This window comes from Podarcis bocagei, assembly GCF_964188305.1.
Source record: "Podarcis bocagei genome assembly, chromosome: 8".
Lineage (NCBI taxonomy): Eukaryota > Metazoa > Chordata > Lepidosauria > Squamata > Lacertidae > Podarcis > Podarcis bocagei.
The window spans coordinates 24,036,529-24,061,074 of NC_138133.1; the positions used below are offsets into that span (position 1 = coordinate 24,036,529).

At 42.3% G+C, this 24,546-nt stretch overlaps 1 protein-coding gene across 4 annotated transcripts in view; it reads right to left on the bottom strand.

Moving 5' to 3' along the window:
• Positions 1-10,385, bottom strand: part of BCL2 (BCL2 apoptosis regulator) — a 140,914-nt gene extending 130,529 nt beyond the window's left edge. Inside the window, exons 1-3 of one of the 4 annotated variants that reach the window (XM_081206651.1) lie at positions 10,098-10,385; positions 9,110-9,427; positions 7,896-8,790 (exon numbers count right to left, since the gene is read on the bottom strand). In XM_081206651.1, coding sequence (XP_081062777.1) covers positions 7,896-8,453 — 558 coding nt within the window. In that variant the 5' untranslated portion in view covers positions 8,454-8,790; positions 9,110-9,427; positions 10,098-10,385. Of the gene's footprint in view, positions 1-7,424; positions 7,494-7,895; positions 8,791-9,109; positions 9,754-9,774; positions 9,891-10,097 lie in introns of those variants that run through there. The other 3 variants (XM_081206652.1, XM_081206653.1, XM_081206650.1) reach the window with 3 other exon arrangements.
• Between the last annotated feature and the right edge of the window lie 14,161 nt (positions 10,386-24,546).

The window sequence follows — 24,546 nt, forward strand, 5'->3', positions numbered from 1 at the left end:
ATTCAGCTAGTACTGTATGCTTAAATGTTTTTAACTAATACTGAAGCATTTGCCAATGGACTAGAGTAGATATGAGCTGAAACAAGTATTTCAAATAATTCAAATCACCTAGCCTTGATCCAGAGATATGAGATATGCACACTACTTTCTGCATGCTTCCTTATAGATCTAGTCTCTGAAACTTTTGGCATTTAAAAAACAACCCCTGAACTCTTCAGATTCAGTGAAAATGAAGTTGTCTTGAACCATAGGTTGGATTCTGACTAACAGTGAAATCTTATACATGTCCATTCAGAAGTAAGTCTAGTTGGATGGCAATGACTCCCAAGCGAGGTTAGGATCACAGTCAAAAATTAATTCAACTTGGAAAAGTTGTCAAACTGTGTACACTTTCAGGAACAGAGTTCTAAAAATCAAATTGTTAATGAAATCAAAGGACAAATCCCTAATCCATCAACAACATCATTCTGCATTTGCCAAGTACTCCTATATGCTATTCCTGTTGTGGGGAAGATTTACAACATCGCGCACCTCCATCTGTCATATTGTTATACACGGAATGAAAAACACTGTCCCAGAACTGCCCTCAGAAATATGTGTGCTGTGTTGCCAGTAAGCTCAACTCCCTTCTAATGGATACGGTATTTATTCCTGTTTGGCCACAGACCGCCAGAACCAGCATTTGCTGCATGGAGATATGAAGTGAAGCATAAACTTTCTTTCCCCATTTGTCTGAGAAAAGGAGGATATGTAGAACAGTTCAGGTCCCAGCTTGCAGAAAACAAAAGGAGGAATTTGTCGCTCAGGTTCAGTTTTTGATTGGTAAATGCCTACAAATAATTAGCAGACATTTCATGCCCAGGTGGCTAGATGCTCTTTAACCTCTGTCCACTTTTCCTCTTCTTAAATAATCTACCTGAAAACAAGTATTTGCTTTCAAGAGTCACTTGCATTAAGCTGGAATCAGCTGTTTTGAAACAGCATGCACACCGTTGTTCCCATTGCAAACAAAACACTTTCTTCTTCAATAAGAAAGGTTCATTGTCTGGTCAAATACACCAGAATGAACCCAGTATAAGCAATGTGTTTTCCAACCACTGAGATGAATTCAAGAAAAAACAACAACATTCATGCCTTTTGAAACAAGACCTCAGGCCTAAGTCTCCTCTGCTGTATGCCAGTGTTAGACCCATTACAGTCCTAATCATACCTGACAGTTATCTTTAAAACCTTATACAATTCACCTCTGAAAGAAAAGCTGATAATAATAAACAATAATAGTATCATTCTGTTATTTTTGTACTGCTTTCGTTGTTCCTATTACATTTAGTAGCTCACCTTGAGATATGTATGCGGAAGGCGATTAATAAATAATGATAAGAGGAAGATAAGTTTGCAAAAGGTATTTTCTTGAATTGTTAAAACACTTTCAAATGCATTGCAGGACTGCCCAACTTCAGATACAGGGTTCTAATGAAGAGTGTATTAAAATATATATTCAGGTCTTTAAACTCAGCAGTCCCACAGACAATTGTGTGCAATTATCTAGCTACAATCTAAGGTGGGGAAAAAGAAGAGGGGGAAACTGATGTTACGGCTGCCGTTTCTGAAGGGTTTCTGGTACTCTGTGACCACTGACATTTAGGAGACTGGAACTGCGTGCGTCAGTGACTAGAAAGCACAACAGAAAGTTGGAGAGCACATTAGGCAGCCAGTCAACTGGAACAAAAAGAGAACTACAGCTTAGTAACAGCGGAATAAAAGCATGTAAAAACAGGCCAGACATAAAAGTCAGCAGGATCAGCATATGACTCTAAAAGGCACTTTTCCATCAGAGAGCTTCTCTCTCCCCGCCCCCACCCATAAGCACATCCGAGCACGGCCGTTGCTTATAAAAATGCATGTCTTTGTTAAAAGCCTAATTCCCTTTGATCAGAATGAGCCGGCCTTCCCCAAAATGGTGCCCTCCAGATGTTTTTTGGACCACAAAATGTGGCAGCCGGAATAGACAGTTTACTCGCTGGAGCTGGAAAAATGGGTTGTGTGCCACCAGCCTTTAAAGCTCCGCACTGGTAGAGAGTCTGCTACTGCGCCCAGTTCTATATAAAGCCCCACACAGCTGGGGGGGGGGGGCAAATGTTTGAATGGAGCACCTCTCCATTACCTGCTGACCTGCAGGAGAGGATCTGCTTGTAGTTCCACTGACAGTTGTCGTTTACTGTCTGGCAGAGCAGGTCCCTTTTCTACTATTGCTGGACCTCCCCACCGGATGTGGGACTCCCTCCCAGTGGAGATGTACCTGTCCCCAACATTATCTAAGTTAAAACACATGACTGTTTTTTTTCCTTTGGAGATGTCCAATTTAAGAACTGGGCTTCCCTACCCCGCTCCCAGACTGCAGCTTATGGTATCTATTGGTTCCATGCCTTTTGTGTGATATTGGTTAATACAGTGGTACCTCTGGTTCAGTACTTAATTCGTTCCGGAGGTCCGTACTTAACCTGAAACTGTTCTTAACCTGAAGTACCGCTTTAGCTAATGGGGCCTCCTGCTGCCACTGTGCCACCAGAGCACGATTTCTGCTCTCATCCTGAAGCAGAGTTCTTAACCCGAGGTACTATTTCTGGGTTAGCAGAGTCTGTAACCTGAAGCATATGTAACCCGAGGTACCACTGTATCAATAAACTGTTTGTGTGCTGCTGTCCTGGGAAGAAGAAGAAGAAGAGTTTGGATTTGATATCCCGCCTTTCACTCCCCTTCAGGAGTCTCAAAGCGGCTAACATTCTCCTTTCCCTTCCTCCCCCACAACAAACACTCTGTGAGGTGAGTGGGGCTGAGAGACTTCACAGAAGTGCGACTGGCCCAAGGTCACCCAGCAGCTGCATGTGGAGGAGCGGAGACGCGAACCCGGTTCCCCAGATTACGAGACTACCGCTCTTAACCACTACACCACACTGGCTCTCTGGACTGAACTGCAAAGGTTATGAATAATATATAAATACAGTGGTACCTCAGGTTACAGACACTTCAGGTTTCAGACTCGACTGACCCAGAAATAGTACCTCAGGTTAAGAACAGTTTCAGGTTAAGAACATACCTCCAGAACGAATTAAGTTCTTAGCCCAAGGTACCACTGTAATACAACTAGTATCAGCTGCAGCCACCATGGCAAATGATCAGGGATCATGGGAGTTGTGGTCCAAGACATGTGAAACACACTGGGGGGAAAGCCAAATCATGCAGAATGACCCACCTAGAGAGGTTACAAAGATAGGTGTACAGTATTGTATTCCACTCTACTCTACTCTACTCTACTCTACTCTACTCTATTCTTTCAATCAGTTAATTTCTATACTGCCCTTCATCCAAGGATCACAGGGCGGTTTACAATATAAAAACACCAAAAAATGCACAACATAGTAACAGGAACAATAACAATATTTTTTATATAGAGTTGCAGCACTGTCTGCAGAACGAAGCATTTCAACAGCTTTCCAATGAGTTTTGGAGGTGCTGAAAGGTCACCTCGAAAGAAATGGCACAATCATCAGGAAACAAAAGATGCAGGGCCAGTTGTGGATCCAGGCTGCAGGTGTCCAAAACTTCTATCTGCTGTGTATCTACACTATAGTGGTACCTTGGTTGTCGAACTTAATCAATTCCGGGAGTCTGTTCGACTCCAGGAGTCCATTCAACTCCCAGAACCATTTGAAAACCAAGGCGCGGCTTCTGATGGGCTGCAGGAGCTTCCTTGCACTCAATCGGAAGCCGCAGACGTTGCGTCAGACATTCAGCTTCCGAAAAACCTGCACAAACTGGAATACTCATTTCGGGTTTGCGGCATTCGGGAGCCGATTTGTTCAGGAGCCAAGCCGTTCGAGAACTAAGGTACCACTGTACTATCTTCAAGTGGTTTACTAGTCACACTTTCTTCCCAGGAAACCTTGGAAGCAGTGATGTGAGATTTCTGGAAAACTTCTGAATTGGATTTTTTAACCCACCGTACATAAATGTATAGGAAATCTTCTGGTGTTCTGGAGAATAATCTAATTTAGCAAGTGGAAGCTGCCAGACTTTTCTTAAACCATACATTGTTCCTAACAAAACATACAAACCTGAAAATTTCCTATGGAAAAGCCCCACATCAATGTTAGGAAACTGCAGTTCGAAAGGATCTTTAACATTCTTCACCAACCTACAATTCCCAGGACTATTTTTTGGAGGGAAACCTTACCTAAATTCCTGTAGCTATATCTCCTCAACATGCCAAAATTCTATTCCAAAGACAGAATAGATGGTGGCTCTGGACACAGTATAAATGTTGGCTTTGTTGCCTAACGTATTCCACCTAGTTGTTGCTTGGTAAAAGAACTTTGCAGTCACCAAAGTGCTACAGAAAGCAAACAAGTGGTGACTCCACCAAAATCTGTAGAGGGCTTCTATTCAGTGTTCCGGCCAATCCATTCCATCTCCTGTTCCAGGTTTTACACACACACACCCCAACAGTTGGCCAACAGTTGTCTTTGGGCTTCTTCCCACTGAGTTGTTTTAAGTTTGCAAGCCTTAGGGGTTCCTGCAAACCAGCTGGCATTGTCCTTTTGTGCATGGATGATGCAATTTAAGGAGCAGTGTTAAAGAACTGAGATGACTATCAGTAGATAAAAAAGATACCCCAATGAGATCTGAAACCAATACAAATAACCAACACTGTCTTGTGGGTTTCCCATAGGAATTGTCACTGTGTGAAAAGTGTTGGACTCGACATGCCTTTTGTCTGATTTGGCAGGGCTGTTTGCTCACTAGTAGGTGTGTTTTGAGGACTGCAACCTAAGTAAAGTATTAGGTACTGAGCATGCAGGTATCTTCTAGCTAATACCTTCCAGCTAAGAAATGTTCCGAAGACTATGCCATACATGCAGGCAAAAACAAGGAGTCCCATCCCCCCATGTAACAGGCTACTAATACAAATGTAGACTTGTCACTTAACTGCATAAATATGCTTAAATGTATTTCTCTGTTGGTTTTAAGGTTACTTCCCCACCCCACCCCCCTTTGGAACACCTCAAACCCTTAAGAAGAGCCACATGCTGGGCTCTGAAGAGCAGCACTCTGAGAGTTGCCGACATGCAGTATACTCAAGCATCTCCACACTTCAGTTGCAGAGGAAAGTGCCTTCCAAGAAAAATACAAGTTTGCCCAAAGGTAATCACCTTTCAGATCAAGTCAGATTCCTAATTCATGAACAGCTTGTCTGCTTTCATCACTTCAAAAGAAAGTCATTCTTTATTATAAGCATATTTGGGGGTAGGTGATAGACACTGGAAATTAAAACGAAACTGTCCGGTTGGGAAACGTACATTTACTGCATACAGGGAAAGCTACATATTAGTGCCTTGCAGTCCATATTAGGTTTCTACTGTGATTTATGTCTTGTTTGCAAGAGCAATACTGCGGTATTATAGCTGGCATGCAAATCATTTGTGTTCTCATGTGCCACCCAGAAAGTGAGTCACATGTTTCTCTTTCCTCTGGTGAATAATAACCAGTTTGGGGTGGAAGGAAGAATAAAAAGAAGAACTGCTCTCTAGGAGAAAAACACTTCCAAAATATAGAGTTGAGGCACACTAAGTATAGCAGTTCTGGATACGTTTAATTTAAAGGATGTTCTTTGTTCCAGAATACATCAAGCTTCCTTGAATAAAGGGAGTTTATTTTGAAAGAAGGCATTTATTTCAAAACTAGGGCACAGTCCAACATGCATATATGTGTGTATCATTTGATTACTGTGCATCTGGTGGCTGGCAGCTAAATGTGCGAACCAAAGAGAATTGTGTTTGAGGTGATGTGAGGAGAAGCTTCCTCTGTGGTGGCCTCTTCACACGTAAGAGTCACCACTTGATGTTGGCAGAGCACATACATGCATCCTGATCCTAAATATGCGCACCAGCTTGTCTTCCTGCAAATACATGGAACATCTCTAAAGAATGTGCATCCCATTAAGAGCTCTGAAGTTGCACTGAAGGCAATGTCCATCTGTTTGCCCTAAGTTCTGCTAAGAGGTACAAAATATGGTATTAGGTTGCTGGCACTGAAACAATCTATTGAGGTAAAAACTAAGGTGGCACATCCATTAGCAACAAGAGGTGGAGAGAAGATGTTGTGCAGGTCCACAAGAAAAAACAGCAGAGATTAAAAAATGGATTTTCCTTCCTTTCCAAATACTTTGGTGTGAAGGCAGCCTTGTGAGTAATATGGAAGCTTACTACTCTCTACACAGTTGGATGAATAAAATAGGTCAATGTTAGGTTGTACTCTGTTTTAAAATGTTTTATATTTCTTTTTTTATAATAATAGGAGACATTTGCAGAGCATATATCTTTGTCTCTCTCAACAACAGAAAATGGGGGTATGTACTATTAACATGGCTTGACTATTTATGAAGCGTAAGTTCATAAACAAAGTAAGCCCACCCTTTGGTCTCAGTCTCATACACAAAAGTTACCCTTCCTTTACCTCTGTGTTTCTAGTTTTACTTTGTCTACAACTCCATTCTTTCTACCATGAGGACACCTCACTAGTGTCTGCAGCCCAATCCACCAGTTGGGAATCACTGGTTTAATCTAATGATGCAAAAAGATGAGACGTACTGGTTAACTGATTCATAAAACAATTATGTGCAAAGAGATACTTATTCAAGATGGAAAAGGATTAGGGTACATTGTTAAAGACAGGTGAAAAGACAGCATATGATCTTCATATGGCAGAGTTCACCCTTCCAGAACACTTCCACTTTCTCTGCCATCACTAATTTCTATACGCGGATTTCAATTTCTTTAAGAACCACGCTCAATCACAACAAAAGCCCTACACTTTCCAAGAACTGGTCACGAAAAGAAACCTATTTGCAGATTTCCTAAAAGGTGTTCATTTCTTCTTCCCCCTTCAAAGAACTCTAGAGAATATTTTTTTAGAAGAAAGTAAACAAAAAACTTATTTCGTTATATCAGCTGCTATAAATATATATATGTAAATATATCTGCTTTCCTTCTTGTAAAAACTTTACCCAGCAATACAAGTGTCACCTGCTTAACCTGTGCACCATATGCAAAGACATCCATGTAGAATTTCATTTTTCTCCCAAATAGAAAGATAAACAGAAACAATGGAAGTGTTGTGAGGGGTACCTGCAAGGGTTGTGGCGCGCATGCAAACACACACACTTGTGCAAGACATGGTCTAAAATAAACAAGGTGCAGATAATGAGGGTTCCACTGTGCTATGTAGTCATAATACAATTTCAGTAGCATTTTCCCTCTGCAAACACAACCAAGAAATAGGCCACACATGACGTGAATTAGCTTCCCCCTCATCATTAGTTTTCCTCTCTCATGCTTAAACTGTGACCTCATTTTACCAGCAAATTTCACACAACCTATGAATGACATCAGCGATTAAACCTTGATTGAAACAAGATGGGGAGTTCTCACTGTAACCTGAGAGAGAAAAGCGCAACACAGTCACCTACAGGCTAGAGAGATTTATGGGAACTTTATCACTGCTGAAACACCTCAGTTTTTAAACATCTACTTTCAACACGGCAACTGACTTTTAAATTCTGGCGCACTGGAGATAGGAATGATACAGTGTAGGTCCTCTTCTATCGAACACCTGGCAGGTCTATGGTAAGCGGTTGTCACATTTTGGACCAGGACAAGCAAACTGCCAGAAACAATTAAGTACCAGAGTCCGTGAATTCTACTGGCGACAACCACACTTGGAAAACAGCTAGCCAGGCAAGCTAGCTTTGACCCCCACTGCAAACACATTGGTAAGGTGTAATATTGAAATAGTGGTAACGAACGCATTTGAAAATGGAAACACAGAGAAAAACATACCCAGCCTCCATTGTCTTGGATCCAGTTGTCCAGGTGCCTGTTCAGGTAGTCAGTCATCCACACTGTGATATTGTCCACAAGGGGCGACATCTCCCGGCTGACGCTCTCCACGCACATCATGCCACCGAACTCAAAGAACGCCACAATCCTCCCCCAGTTCACCCCGTCTCGGAAGAGCTCTTCGACAACTGCCGCAAAGCGAGCTCTGGCAGTGACCGGGGTCAAGTGCAGCTGTCCAGACATCTGAGCAAAGTCCCTCCTGTAACGCCGCGAAAACTCATCCCCGGCTTGGCGTAAAGTTGCGTGGACAACCTGTGGCACAGGTTGCGGTCCATCAGCCGGGGCGGCGTTACTTACAGGCAGCTCGGAAGGATGTGATGCCAGCCTAGCAAGGTTAGGGAAGGTCTCTGCTGCAGCAGCAGGATCTGGAGGAGAAGGAAGGTCTTCTCTGTCTTCACTGGCAACCCAGTCATATCCTTTCTGCGACAGCTTGTAATGGATGTACGTCTGCACTATCTCTCTTGTGTCGTAACCTCTTATCCCAGTCTGAGCCATCATTTATAGCAAGGAGTAGGGGAAAGGAGGGAAAAAATATATGCAGAAGCGGATGGAGTGTCCCCCCTCCCGCCCCCCCCAAAAAATAAAGCAGCCAGTAATAGTAAGTGCCAGTGTTTATATATAATCCAGTTGTTTTATTCTATGCAGTTCCATTGGTTGAGGTATGGGGGAGTCCTCAGGGTCTCAAAGGTATTTCCGCCTTCCCAGTGTTTCCCTCCTCAGTTTGCGGTGCACGGTGGAAACCGGATTTAAAATGCAGCCAGTACTGTATTCCACATGTAATATTTATTATGAAGCGTATTTGCAGAGACGTTCCGTCCTCTGTGTTGAAATGCATCTGAAATAAGAAAATCAGATGCTTATTCAAAGTCAGGTGCATTTCCACACACACACACCCCTCCTACATGCTGCTATAGACTAGGACATGAATGAAGGAGACTGCTGGGCACACATTCCAAACAAACAAACAAAAAAAACCTCCTGACATCCAATATGTGATTTACTACAGCAGAGCAACCTCTAATGCAAATTCATGCAAAGCACATTCAACTAAAGACCCTCAACCAGTGCTTAAAGGGAACCAACCACCACCAAATGAAATAAAGTTACCCAAAGCAAATTGCCTGTGGGGAAAAAAACAAACACAAAACACTTACTTGAAATAAATCTACTTTTCTGTCAAGTTTCCTTGCAGGGAAAATAAATAAATAAATCCAAACAGTCTCAGGTCCTCTACAAAAATGAAATGCAGTAGTTTCTTTGATGATTCCCCCCAAAAAAGTGGGGTGGGGGGGGGGGAGAAAAAGAATAAGGGAAGAGTGCGGAAGATCTTCAGATACCGTTGAGTTGCTATGATTTCCAGAAAGACTCACAAGGCTCCCGTTTGAATGACATTTCCGAAGCTATGCCCCAAGTCTCAGCAATCCCTGCCGCTGAACTTCAGGAAAAGCCCCAGGACGAAAACGAGGAAATTTCTGAAAAGCATCATAAAAAAAAAACCTCATGTTTAAATCCCTTCTGTTTAGATTTCTTTTTTTAATTTTTTTTTCATTCAGACGCGGATCTCCCTCCACTTAGATGCCACACGCGCGCGCAAATCTGGAATGAACCACCTTTTCTACTGCTAAACTCCGGATGGGGAGAGGAAAATACAGTAACCCCCACCATTAAAAAAACAGCACAGGTTTTTTTTGTGTTGCGCGCGTGTGTGTAATATATAGGGAGAGGAGGAAGAGATCGCAGGAGGCAAAGGGGCGTGTCTCAGAGGTATTAATTGGTCCTGGCCGCCACCCCCCACCCCACCCCCCTCTGCCCTTGCTACCCCGGGCAGCCGCGCAATGCTTCCCAGTCACGAGGCGCCTCCTCCTTCTCCAGCCCGGGCTGCAGATTGGATGCGCTGGCTGAGCTGCGTTCGGCTCGGCGCTCCGGCGGCTGTTGGGGAGGTCCCGGCGGGCAGGGGAAGCGCACTCGATGCAGAAGCCCAAGGGGGCGGAGAGTCGAGGCGAGCCGCTCTCACGCTCCGGGGCTCAGCAAATGGGGCGGCTTCCCTCTGGCCCCACCTCGCCGTTCATTCAAGAAAAGGGGGAGAGAGAGAGAGAGAGAGAGAGAGAGAGAGAGAGAGAGAGAGAGAAGAAACAAACAAACCCATTTTTTCTCCTTGTGTTTGCACTCGCTCGCCTCCTCCGACTTGCGTCTTGCTTTTGCACCCGCATTTCGGGGGGTCTGAGGGTGGGTGGTCCACGGTGGGGGAAAAGGCGGCAAACCTGCTTTTCCCCGCGCGCACTCTCTGGAGGTTTTCTTTTCTTTCTTTCTTTCCTCCCTCCTTCCCCGCCATTCATTTTTCTTCTTTTGTTTTCATGGGCTTCTTTTTAAATTTTAGGTTATTCAGCCGCTCGTCCCGTGCTCTTAAGGCGCCGTTAAGAGCCATTTTGTGAGAGAAAGAGGGCTTCTAAGCACTTTACCCCCTACTTAAGGGGGGGGGAGCGCATTGCAATAAAACTCGTTTACAGATGGGGAAACTGAGGCAGCAAATAGGGATAGGGAGCTACCAGAACTGAACAAAAATAATATAAAATTCAGCGTTGTGGAAACCGCTGACCCACGGGCAGAAGGGAAACAGGATGGCGTACCCTTTTCCTCCCCTTATTCTTTGGGGGGGGGGAGGGAGAACGTGAAACTGGATTTCTCCCTTCTGCCTTGGTTTAGGGGAATTTGTGCATAAAAAAAGAGGGACGGTTTTTTCAGTCCACCCACGGCCCGAGAAAATGCTGATTCGAGGCAGAAGCAGGGCCGATTTTAAAAGCAACCGCGTCACCTACAGTTTCATCCTGCAAGGTCTCATGCCACGGGGGGCCAGCAGGCAACTTGCCCGGGGGTTTTCGCCCGTTTCCCGCCAAGAGCCTTCGGGCACCCCCGGCTCCCCATGTAGAATTGAGAACTGGGGTTTTTTTTAAAAAAATAAAATAAAAATTTCCCTCTTAGGAGGTCAAAATTGAAGGGACCACCAGGCCATTCCTTGCCCGGCTGATGCGTGTCTGAGGGAGGCTTATAAGTCGCGGCGTGTGTGGGTATTTAAAATAAAACAGAAAAGGGGGGCTTACACTTTTGGCGGCAAACTCCCATCGATATCCCTAGGCTGCCCCCCCCCACCCCCGACTTGCAACTTGGGCGGCTCCACGCGAGCTTGTGGAGCAATTTCCGCGCTCTGCATCCTGACAATGATTTATTCCCGCCTTCTCTCGAAGGCGCCACTCGAGGGCTCTTGGCGCGCTGGGGAAGGGAAGGGAAGCGGCTCAAAAGTCCCGTCCCCTTCCTCATCCGGCGTCAGGAGCAGGTTGAGAGACGGCTGTGTGGCCTCCTTTACCCGCTTTCTGCCTTTTAAGAGTTTATTTTGGCTTCTTTTTGCCTGGTCTGTGCGCATCATGCATTCATTCATTCATTCATTTTTACAACATGCAAAACGCTCGTTCTCAAAACACCTCAGTTCTCAGGACTTAACACACTCCAACATTTCTCCAATGAAAATAGGGACACCGTAGTCTTCTATTATTATTATTATTAGTTTTTTTGAGTAGGAACGTTAAAACTAAATTATTATTTTTTGCTGGGTCTGGAACAGATATCTGAGCCAGAAATCCATCTATATCTTTAATCAATAAAGTTGTGGCCATTTCTAATCCAAATCATTGTCTGCTTGAGTTTACTAATCACATTTTACATTTAGCCACTGCTTGGGGGTGGAGGTTATATGCAGCAGTGCAGCTGGGCTCACAAGAAATAAAACAAACTTCATGGTGAGTTCCCCTATTTCCCCCCAGAAAAAGCACCTTTTTTATTATTATTATTGTTGTTGTTGTTGTTGTTGTTGTTGTTGTTGTTGTTGTTATTATTATTGTTGTTGTTGTTGTTGTTGTTGTTATTTTCCATCTGACTGGGATGCCCCAGTCACTCTGGGCAGCTTCCAACATATATAAAAACATAATTAAACATTTAAAAACTTCCCTATACAGGGCTGCCTTCAGACTGGTCTGGGGTCACATAACTCCATACCTGGCCTAAAACATCTCCGGATACCATATTGTCTTACATTGAACGTAACCAAAAGGCTTTATAATCTGAACAACAAAAAAGAGAGACATTGCACGTTCTTTTGTAATTCGTGAAAATCTTTTATCAAAATTATTTCCTTTAAAATAGGGACATCCTACCATAACCTCCAACAAACCTTTGATGAAAAGAGGGACACCTTAAGGAAAAGCAAGACATTCCAGGATCAAATCAGAATCCGGGACGAGATTCCGTAAATCCAGGACTATCCCTGGAAAATAGGGACACTTGGAGGGTCTGAGGACTTCACCAACATTACGTATTGCTGGCTCCCCAATTCCTCGGGTCTATTCTGCCTCATTTGTCTTGCTCTATTTTTGATAGAAGCATCATCTACGGAAGTTGCCTTTTTGAGGGCTTTTGACCTAGAAGGCAAGCTGAAAGACCTTACAAAAAGTAACTCATGGGCTCAGCTGCATTGCTAAGCCCCAAGCTAAGCAATAAGGCAGTTATCTCCAACCTTGTGCTCCCCAGATATTGCTGGACTCCCAATTCCCACCAGCCCAAGGCAGCACAGCTGTAGTCCAGCTGTATCCGGTGGGCACCAGGTTGATGAAGGTTGAAATAAGTATGCAGGGATGCTTGGGGAATGGGGCTGTTCCTGGGTGAACTGTGGAGCTCTCACCTACTTGGAATGTAACTTCACCCTAGATGAACCATAATCCTGATTCCAAACTTTCATTTTGAAAAAATAAAACAAAATTCCTAACGTTTGTAGAACTTGACAAGCATACTGTATATCTATCTGTACAGGGTCAACAGATTTTGACCTTTGTTTTCCTGCACTTCCAGTGTTTATTTTTAAAAGGTAATATTGTTGTGATTGCATTTTTTTTATTGTAGGCTTTTAAATAGCTGTAACCTGCCTTGTGACCTTAGAGGGGCAGGTAATAAATTAAATTAAAATAATGCTGCTGGTAACCGAACAAATAGAATGCCTTATCTTGAAACAGCATATGGTAAATTCTAGTTTCTCTATTACACAAAACTCAAAAATATTGTTTCACGTAATTCAAAAGTTTGCTTTTACTGGTAGGTATGAGTCTAATAAAAATAAGATATGAGTGAAATAAAATATGCAGCTTTGTTAAGGATGCTGGGAATCATAACTCTGGGGGGGGGGAGCCCCAGTTCTCATGACTTTAAGGGAAGTCATGTGTTTTAAATGTGTGTGCCTTAAATGTATGTTGTGAATCTGTAATATCAAAAGCTTGCTGCATTAAGCAAACTTTTGAGCCATTTGTAATCAAATGTTGGAGTTTTGTTCCAGTAATATGCTTAGAAGCATTGGGAAAGTAACTAACCCTGTCTGACAGAATTGTTAAAATCAATTCATTCAAGAGGGCATACCAAAATCCCTGCCATTAATACAGTTATCCTAGAGAGATGACATTGAAAGATTTTGTAAAAAAATAGATTGGATTCCAAAGCACTGTTGGAACATGAGATAGCTTCATAGGCGCCGACTCCATGGGGCTTGAGGGGGCCCGAGCCCCCTCAAAAATTCGTTTGGGGGGGCTCCGCCCCCCCAATAATCTCCGGCGCCCCTCCAGCAGAGCGCCACCGCCGCCCCTCCCCCAGCCCAAAATGCACAGGGTCGGGCTGCATGCCTCCTGCCCTCCCTCCCGAGCAAAAGCTCCACCCAATTTCCTTCGGAGCTGATTAATAGGCGCAGCACGCTCTCCCCTATTCGCTCACGAGGAGGCGGTGCCACTTTATTTGCATATTCATGAGTTTATTTATTATTCATGAGCTTTCCCAGGCCCCCCAATATTTTTTATAAGTCCGCGTCCCTGGATAGCTTGTACCCATGAATATGAGTGCATTAGCTCTACCTACTCTAAAACAAATGTTCCCAAGGTAGCTTACAAAGATCAGAAGTTTTACCCTTCAGGCTTACATGTTAAAAGATACAACATGATAACAAATAAATGGGCAGGGATACGGCTGATAATATAAAAATATGTTGATCAAGGCAAAAACTAGGATGGAGAAGGGAGCAACAGGAATAATACTTGCATCCAGAAAGAAAATGCAGATACTTCATTTCAGAAACTTGTCTTCAAATCAGGTTTTTCCAGTAGTGCAAATATTAAAGGAGCAATATCAGGCACAAGAATAAGGAGACATCAAGCAAGCCAGTGTAAGCTAAGCTGTTGTAAAGTTACACCAGATCCGAAGGGGCTACTGCTACTCTGCCAAAGCCTGGATCGCAGAAAACAAGCTTTTAAAATGCTGTTCTGTGTTGGGACATATAACAGAGCTGAATGGGTTTAGGATTCAGCCTAAGGCCCCGTCTGGTCACACCACACCCAGAATTCCCCTTTTGGGGGCTTAAACTATCCTTAGCACAACCAGATTCAGCCCAGCCAACTGCACTAGGCTGGGCAAGTTACAATGGTGTATTGGGTATTGAGTCAGGGTTGGGAACTTAGAATTGTAGAATTGGAAGGGGCCACGATAATTATCTAGTCCCTGCAAGGGAAGAATCTTTCGCCCAATTAACTGGGTAGCAACAGACACACACTTATAAAACTACAATTGGTAGCACCTTCTTAACGTGGTATTTCCCCTCTTTTTTTCTCACAGAGAATAAAATATATATATTTCTAAGAGGTTGCCTACTATGACACATTTGCATCTGAAAACATTCATGTGAATTTATACATCTTGGCTGATTTAAACCAAGATTTCTTGATGACTCTAGACAAGGTTCATTTCAATGTTGGTCAGGAAGCTGAAATAAACTGAGTGGCCATTCTCACAGTTTTTAACTTGCTAGTGACCAATGAACATACTGATCACTATGCCGGAAAAAGTAACATGAAACCCCTACAAAACCGAGGGAGGAAATATGCCACTTATGCCATTTCTGCACTTATCTGTTTATGGTGCTCTCAACAATGAGGTTAATGCAATGGGGCAGGGAATGCTAGACGTTCAAAGTTGTGGGGGCCAAATAAGTATGGGCAAATCTGTCAATTTCATTTTCTCTTTTTTCTCCGATATTCAGTTCAGTTCTCCATTTGCCCATCAATTGCAATTCTGTTCAAGTCCTAATGAAAATTCACCAGCAAATTTATCCTAATATACATGTGTTTGCATGCACATTTGCCTAATATTCACATTTTTACAAAGCAATTATCTCTTCATATAATACGTTTTCACCTATGTGCATTCTTATGCACACGTTACCTTTCTATACACATTTTTTTTTGTACACATTACTTGACTGGTGAAGTGCACTGCAAAATTTGAAATAGTGCAAATTCCAAAGCTTGGTTATATTTTGATTCATTTACCATTTTGAAAAGTATGAATTAGGTTGGAGGAACTGTAAATGCAAACTGCATCAGATTTCTAACCCATCCTACAGCCAAGCCATGTAACTGACCCCCTTAAGTTAGCCAGCTTGTCTCCAGCCTCAGTGGAGAAAGCTGCTGTATCACCAGTGTTGAAGAAAGATTCAACTGCCAGACCAGTTGTTGTTGTTGTTTAGTCGTTTAGTCATGTCCGACTCTTCGTGACCCCATGGACCAGAGCACGCCAGGCACTCCTGTCTTCCACTACCTCCCACAGTTTGGTCAAACTCCTGTTGGTAGCTTCGAGAACACTGTCCAACCATCTTGTCCTCTGTCGTCCCCTTCTCCTTGTGCCCTCAATCTTTCCCAAAATCAGGGTCTTTTCCAGGGAGTCTTCTCTTCTCATAAGGTGGCCAAAGTATTGGAGCCTCAGCTTCAGGATCTGTCCTTCCAGTGAGGGCTTAGGGCTGATTTCCTTCAGAATGGAGAGGTTTGATCTTCTTGCAGTCCATGGGACTCTCAAGAGTCTCCTTCAGTACTATAATTTAAAAGCATCAATTCTTTGGCGATCAGCCTTCTTTATGGTCCACTCTCACTTCCATACATCACTACTGGGAAATTTATTAAAGCAGAAATTGTCCCTCATTTTCCTCAGCCCTGACCACTCACTGAAATTAGAATCAGGACGAAGATTCATTGCCAAACTGTTTTTAAGATTTGGGGAATTCGTTGATAACCTATGCAATCTCCAAACCATTTTTAGAAGTGTGTTCCAAGAAGTTAGAAATGTGCTTCATAAAGTTGGGTGTGGGCAGTGTGACATGTTTTAATTCTACAGGGGTGTGTGTGTGTGTGTGTGTGTGTGTGTGTGTGTGTGTGTAAAAGTAAGAGAGAAAGAGAGAGATAAGGTGAATAGGCAATTAACAATGCAATCCTATGCATTCCCATTCAGCAGTATGTCCCACTGAGTTCAGTGCAGCTTAGGTAAAGGTAAAGAGACCCCTGACCATTAGGTCCAGTCGTTACTGACTCTGGGATTGTGGCGCTCATCTCACTTTATTGGCCGAGGGAGCCGGTGTACAGCTTCCAGGTCATGTGGCCAGCATGACTAAGCTGCTTCTGGTGAACCAGAGCAGCGCATGGAAACGTCGTTTACCTTCCCGCTGGAGCGGTACCTATTTATCTGCTTGCACTTTGACGTGCTTTCGAACTGCTAGGTTGGCAGGAGCTGGGACCAAGCAACGGGAGCTCACCCTGTCACGAGGATTCGAACCGCCGACCTTCTGATCGTCAAGTCCTAGGTTCTGTGGTTTAACCCACAGCGCCACCCGCGTCCCAGTGCAGCTTAATTGCAAGCGATTGGGTACAGGATAGTCCTCTAAAAACAGTATTAAAATTAAGTGTGTGTGTGGGGGGGTGAGACTTAAAAGAAAGTGCGATCATCTTGCCTCCTCCCCTCCTCAGAAATATTTGAATGAAGCAGATATTGTGTCATTGAATTAGGCTAATTGAGCCACTCTTAGTGCTTCACTGTAGAAATTTACTAAGCAGAAAGGGATGGTGGCAATTTTCTTGTTAAATCTGAAGCTGTGCATCCCCCCCCCCCCATCTATTTAGATTGCTAGAAAACCCTTCTCTTGCTACATGTTACCACCTAGTGGCACTTCCTAATTTTGCAGTTTGCAAGGATTTGGATTTTCTACTCATAAGCAAGGACTCACCCCTCAAAGTGCACCCTTAGCCCCCAAGTGGAAAGGGCAGAGCTCAGAAGTGCTGGTCATGGCCCCCATGGGTGGGTGAGTGGGGAAGGAATGAAGAAACCACACTCCTCCAGTCTTTTCACATTACTATATATAGGACATTATCTTAAGTCCTTTTTGGGGTGGGGGATATAGCTTACTTTTTAAAAACCCCTATCCTTTAAATATTTTCCCCCTACTACCGGTAATCATCAGTTAAGTGCCAATGAAACACATTGTCTGAGTAATCACCCTTTATTAAAAAGTACTACTTCAGCTCAGCTGCAAATTCATTTTTTTCCATTTTTTTTTATTAGTTTTCACAATATTATAAACAAACAAACAAACAAACATTCAAGACAAACAAACATAAATCATAGCCTTATTGAAAATTACACTTATTAACTTTGTTAAGTGACTTCCTCTCTTCCCCTTGGTTGAATTTCATTGCATGTCCTTTTAACGGTTTTCCAAATCCCAATTCTTATGAAATTTAACTTAAACATTAACATCCTTAAATCTTCACCTTATGGAATTAAACATATAAATTCATCACTTAACATAAATAAAATCCTAAGCCAATTAAGTATCTGCAAGCTATTTTCCGTTAATTTAACTAGATAATCATTAAATTTATTCCACTCTTCCTGATACTCCTCCTCCTTCTGGGCGCAGACTCTTCCGGTTAGGTCGGCTAGCAAATTCAAGCCCTTACATGGGACAAGCAAGAAATGGTAAAGGTTTCCCCAACCCTCCGGAGTGAATTTTAAAGGGGTGCCAGGGAAGAAGGTGGGGAGATTCCATTGCACAGCTAAAAGTCCTTGCACTAGAACAGGGGTCAGCAGACTTTTTCAGCAGGGGGCCAGTCCACTGTCCCTCAGACCCTGTGGGGGGCCGGACTATATTTTGAAAAAGAAAAAAAATATGAACACATTTCTATGCCCCACAAATAACCCAGAGATGCATTTTAAATAAAAACATTCTACTCATGTAAAAACACGCTGATTCCCGGACCATCCGCGGGGCGGATTGAGAAGGCGATTGGGCCAGATCCGGCCCCCGGGCCTTAGGTTGCCTACCCATGCACTAGCATAATGGTTTAGCTGGATCCTGTCCCATGTATTTTATTAACGATTAGCTTCCTGCTGACCTGAGATGTAGTGCTTTCCCGGGCAAGTAAAGGGACCCCTGGACAGTTAAGTCCAGTCAAAGGTGACTATGGGGTGCAGCACTCATCTTGCTTTTCAGGCCGAGGGAGCCGGCGTTTGTCCGCAGTTTTCCAGGTCATGTGGCCAACATGACTAAACTGCTACTGGCTCACGGAGGACTGTGATGAGTGCCAGACTGCACGGAAACGCCGTTTACCTTCCCCACCGCAGCGGTAACCTATTTATCTACTTGCGCTGGCGTCCTTTCGAAATGCTAGGTGGGCAGGAGCTGGGACAGAGCAACAGGAGCTCACCCTGCCATGCGGATTTGGACTGCCAGCCTTCCAATTGGCACGCCCTTTCCCAGCCAAGAGAGGAGGAAAGACCCATTAGTCAGGTTTTCCCATTATTTTTGGTGTATGAACCAATTTGTAAATGCTTTTGCTCAAACCAAAGATAGCTTAAGCCTAGAATTTATTATCAATTAAATGAGTGGCAGAATCTGAAATTGGTTTCTGTACGTTTAACACTTCAAACAGCTTCTAGAAGGCAGGTGGTGATTTCTTAAGTGCTGTGCTAAGGCACTTCTCCCTTCCTGCCCCACCCGGTCCCTGATTTTGGGAGCATGCAAGGGAAAGAACTGCTGTTGCGCAAGCACTTTCTCTGGATGCCCTGAGGGAGATTTGGAGTACAAAGGAAAGCATGTTTTGGGTTGCATCTTCCGACCTGTGGAATGCTCTCACCTCTGCTTAGCACAATCATTAACACTGTGTCACTGCTAAGTTAAAACCTTTCTTCCAGGCACTTTCTCCCAACCTATAAATTGGCTGATGGCGTACTTGTTGGAAATGCTCTTGCTGCTAAAGTTCGTGTTCTTTTTTGCAGCGTTCTTTATGAGTTATTGAAATGGTGTAACATATTGTTTTGATTACATGCTATGCTCTTTTTTGGCTCTTAATCAGTTGCAAGTCACTTAAAGACTTTGTTGTGCTAGGTGACAAATAGTCAGCACCAGTGGACATCACCCAGACATTCCACGTGCTGAATGATACATTGTATTATAGTATTGTTTCAGGGATTTGTCCTCCTACTCGTGTTAGGTGGAAATCTGTTTTTATGTCAACAAATGAGGCAGTTGCATTACCTGATTTGCACATGCTTCCAATTTCCTTCCAGCTCTTCTCCCAGGTATGACACTGCTATTTATGAACTCAAGCAGTTGCCTTACAAATAAATCAGATCACCATTCTGTTTAGCTGAGTATTGTTTACACTGGCTGACAATGACTCTCTGCAATTTAGGAGAGTGAACCATCTCCAAGAGCAGCTGCACATAGAACACATTGTCCAATCTGGAAGTTACCAAACTGTGGAACATTGTAGCCAAGATATCCCTGTCCAGGAACAGTAGCAGCTGGTGAACCAGCCCAAGTTGGAAACCGACACACAGAGCTACCCAGGCCTCCTGGGACTCAAGAGACATAAATGGACTAAGGAGTAACATGCAACTAGGTAAACCTTGCCTTACAGGGCAGTGCAACCTTATCCAGCACAAGCTGTCTTTACTTCCCAGACACAAGAACCTCTGACACAGTGTCTACATCTTGTCTCAATTCAGTTTCAGTCGCTCATTACCACTTCCAGGCAACAGTGAAGCACCTGAACCAGCTCATCTGGTTATGATGGAGGGAGAGCTTGACACCTCACTCCAAATCCCCTGATATTTGCCAAAAGCTTCACATATATTTTAAAGAGCATAGCAAACAAGAGCAACATGTGAGGAACCCCACAGGTTAACTCTCAAGGTACCATGCGATATTGCAACTTTTCAAAAGTGGCCTTAACAGTATTGCGATTACTTCCAATACCATTATGAAAAGAAGCGGTGACAGGGGGCAACCTTGTCTCGTACCCTTTGAAATCTCGAATGTATCAGTTAAGTTGTTGTTAATAATCAGTTTGGCTCTTTGACTAGAATAAATTGCTTTGATTCCCTCCATGAAGGCACCTTCTATCCCTGCTGTTTCCATACACTTTAATAAGAACTGCCATGATATATTATCGAATGCTTTTTCTGCATCGATAAAAAATAATACAGCAAGGATTTCATTCTTCCTTTCCAAGTATTCGATGATATTTATTATATGCCTGACGTTATCTTTTAGTTCTCTGTTAGGAAGGAATCCAGCTTGATCTGTGTGTATTAGATTTTTTAGATAATACTTAAGTCTGTTTGCCATGATTTCCGCAAATATTTTATAATCGTTGTTGAGAAGCGATATTGGTCTGTAATTTCTTACACTCAGTTTATCTGAATTCGCTTTGGGTATCAACGTTATGTGGGCATCTTTCCAGGAGTCCGGTATCTTCCCTCCTTGTTTGATGTTATTCATTACGTCACATAGCACCGGGGCTAAATATTCTCCAAGAACTTTATAATATTTGGCCGATAACCGTCTGGGCCCGGTGCTTTCCCTAGTTTCATTTTCTTTATTGCTTCCTGGACTTCATCTATTGTTATGGACTTGTTCAGTTGGGTTTTCTCTTCTTCCGTTATGGATGTTATTCTGTTATTTTCTAAATATTTTCCTATTTCTGTTGTGTCTTCTTCTTTTTAATATAATAGTTCAAAGAATTTTAGGAAGTTTTTCTTTATTTCGTTTGGCTCTTCTACAAGCCTTTCTTCTATTTTTATCTTATTAATCACATTTTCCTTTTTCCTTTTACGTAGTTGCCAGGCCAGAAATTTTCCCGTTTTGTTTGCGGATTAGAAGAATTTTTGCCTCATTGATTTAATTATCCATTCGACTTCTTGGTTAATTAGCATTGAATATTGTAATTGTAACAATTTGGCTGTTTGTTTAATCTGATCGTCACTAGGATTTGTTATTAATTTTTTCTCATATTCTCTTAATTGGGTCAAGATTCCATCTTTCTTTTGTTCTTATTTTTCCCCTGTAACTGTTTTGTTGGATTAGGAAGCCTCTTAACACCGCCTTACTGGCATCCCAAACTATATCAATATTTGTCTCTTTATTAAGATTTAAGTCAAAAAAGTCTTTTAAGGTGTTTTTGGCCTTCTCAGTTACATCTTCATTTTCAAATAAACATTCATTCTCCATCGATGCATACCCTGAATTCCACACTTAATTTCCAGGGATATTGAGTTATGATCAGACAGAGTTCTGGGTTGTATTTCACATTTTACAGCTCTTGTTACGAGCTCTCTTGATACCCAAATCTGGTCTACTCTGCCCCAGCTCTGGTGCGGCTCTGAAAAATATGTGAATTGTTTTGTCAATGGGTTTTTATGTCTCCAGATATCCGTCAAGTCTAAGTTTTCTTCAAGGTTTTTAAACGATTTTGGTAATTTCCCTTGGCTCAGTTTTCCGCTTTTTACACTTCTGTCAAGTTCTGGGGTTGGCACTCCATTCAAGTCACCGAGTAGAATCAATTTATGAGGCTCTAAGTCCAATAATGTTTGCTCCAGTTTTTTTGAAAAATTCTGCTTTATTTGTGTTTGGAGCATACACAGTTACCACATTAAATTTTTCTCCCTGGTGGTTAATTTGTACCCCCAAAATTCTCCCTTCCTCATCTTTGCATATTAATTTGGGGTCCTCTTTTTCTTTGGCGTATATGACCACTCCTCTTTTTTTGTTTGTGTCTGAATTAATAAATTCGGCCCCCAAGCATTTATTTATCAGGATGTGTTTATGCTTTTTAGCCACATGAGTTTCCTGACAACATATCACATCAACATTCTTTTTCATCAATACCTTCCAGATTCTATTCCTTTTAGATTTATCATTTAGTCCGTTCACGTTCCAAGATAGAATTTTAAGTCATCATCGTATATGTTATTACTTTTTAATTCGTACTGCACTCGTTCTCAAGCTTATGATCTAGTGTTCCTGTTCCTTGTAGTTTCTTCCTCCTTTTCTTCCTCTTCTTCTCCTCCCACTGCACCTTCTTCCTCTTTTTCTTCCTCTTCCTCCTCCACTTCTTTCCCTTTCTCCACTTTCTCTTTTTCCTTCTCTTTCTCTCCCTCTCCTCAGTAGATCTCTCTCTCTCTTCCATTCTTTCTTCCACTTTCCCTAAATCCTTCTCATATCTTCTCAAAAAATTTTCCACCTCTTGGGTATTCATCAATCTAAATCTCTTGTCTTTGTAATAGAAGGTAATCCCTTCTGGGAATTCCCATCTATAAGATATAGCATTCCTTTTCAAAACACTCACTATTTGTCTATATCCGTCCCTTTTGCGCAAAAGCCTGATTGGAATTTATTTATATATAACAATAGGTCTTCCTTCAATTATTAGGTTTTTTTAATAGCTCATTCTTAAGATCATATTTTTCATCTCAATTGAATTGAAGACCACTAGACAGTCACCAACCAGTTTTTTCGATTTAGCTTGTTGTGTTTTCCCTCTGATTCTGAATGCCTTATCTATTGTATAGGCTACCTCTTCCTCTTTTATTTCTAACCATTTAGATAACTCTCTGGTCATTTTCCCTTTCACATTCTCATTTACTTCTTTCAGGTGTTGTGACTTCCATCATCCCTGGCCGAGTTGACTGGAGCTCATAAGTGAAGTTCAAAACACCTGGAGCGCACTGTGTTGGCCACCCCTAGTCTAGATATCCACTCCCTCCATGCACTCCTGTAGCTGGACCACCAGCACTCTCAAGCATCTTGTCCAAAGAGGAACATTTTTTTTTGTAAACAGTGGAGGTTGCCTGGAGTGTAGAAACACATACCAACAGGCGATACTTAAGAAAAAAGAAGAGGAAGTAAAACAATGTATCACAATAGAATTGTACATACTCAGAATACAATTGGGTTCTCTGTGCTAGAATGGCAAGTCTTCTTTACAGAAAACTATGGGTACTGCACAACTGGAATAATTTTACTGCTGTAATACAAGGGAGTGGCATTGTGATAGCTTATGAGATTAATCGCCTGGGCAGTTCCTGTGAAGCAAGCAGAAGGTTTGCAAACTGCGTGCATTGCTTGCAATTTCTGGGAAGGATTAACAAATCCGGCCCCATGAATTGAAAGCCCTGGGTGCCTGGAATGGATCTTAAATTCTTCTTAATTCTCTGTGGAATGTGCATATACATTAACATTTAGAATCATCTATCTTTCTCTTCCACTACAGAATTTGTGGAAGCAGATATAGCTAATCCATTCATTATTTTTTGTTTGCCATGTGAATTCTGATTCAGATATAGCATTACAGCCAAATACTTACTTAAAATACAGCCGTACCTTGGAAGTCAAATGGAATCTGTGCCGGAGGTCTGTTCAACTTCCAAAATGTTCGGAAACCAAAATGTTGCTTCTGATGGCTGCAGGAAGCTCCTGCAGCCAATCAGAAACTGCAGAAGCTCCATTGGACGTTCGGGTTCCAAAGAACGTTTGCAAACCGGAACTACTCACTTCCGGGTTTGCGGTGTTTGGGAGCTAAAATGTCAGAGTACCAAGGTGTTCAGGATCCAAGGTACAACTGTATCTGTAACTACCATGCTTCATTAAAAAAAAAAAACTTCCTGGGCAGTTCATATAATGGTTTAAAAAACAACAACAGCTCAATTATGCTACTGGGGGGGGGCATCTATTTTACTTATTTTATACAGTCCAAAAGGGGGGGCATTATAAGCTTCTGTTTATTTTTTGTTAAAACCATTTTGAGATTCTTTTTTAAAAAGCAGTAAATCGTTTAATAAATATTTAAATGTAGATCATATTACAACTCAATAACCATTTTGGTTGGGGCCAGAACATTTTGCTTTGGTTACATAGGATTCACAGGATACCACTTGTTTTCTCTCACATTTTATATTCTGATCCAGTTGAATCTCTTAGTATCTTTGTTACTTCATCATATTACTTCCAACACATCACCAAACAGTTCCAATCTGTGCTGGAAATGGCCAGGGTTTTTTTATTATTATTCTGGAATGAAATTTGTCAGCCAATATCACAGATTATTAACACACATTTTCAAATTTCTATCCAATTATCCCTACTAAAGATGTGAACAGATACTATGAAGACATTTCACTGAAAGGAACTTTTGACAGATGCTAGCAATTGCCAAGATCTCTATAGTACAACAGTGGAAATTGTTAAAATAAAAAAATCTGACTATATTCTTAGGGTATAGAAACCTATAGAATGTACTTTTTGTTGGAGAGAGGTTTGGGAGACATTCTTAATCTCTGGTAGCAGAGTTAGCACAATAGTGATTGCTCCAAGAACACTGAAACTTGATTAGATTTACATCTGCCCTCA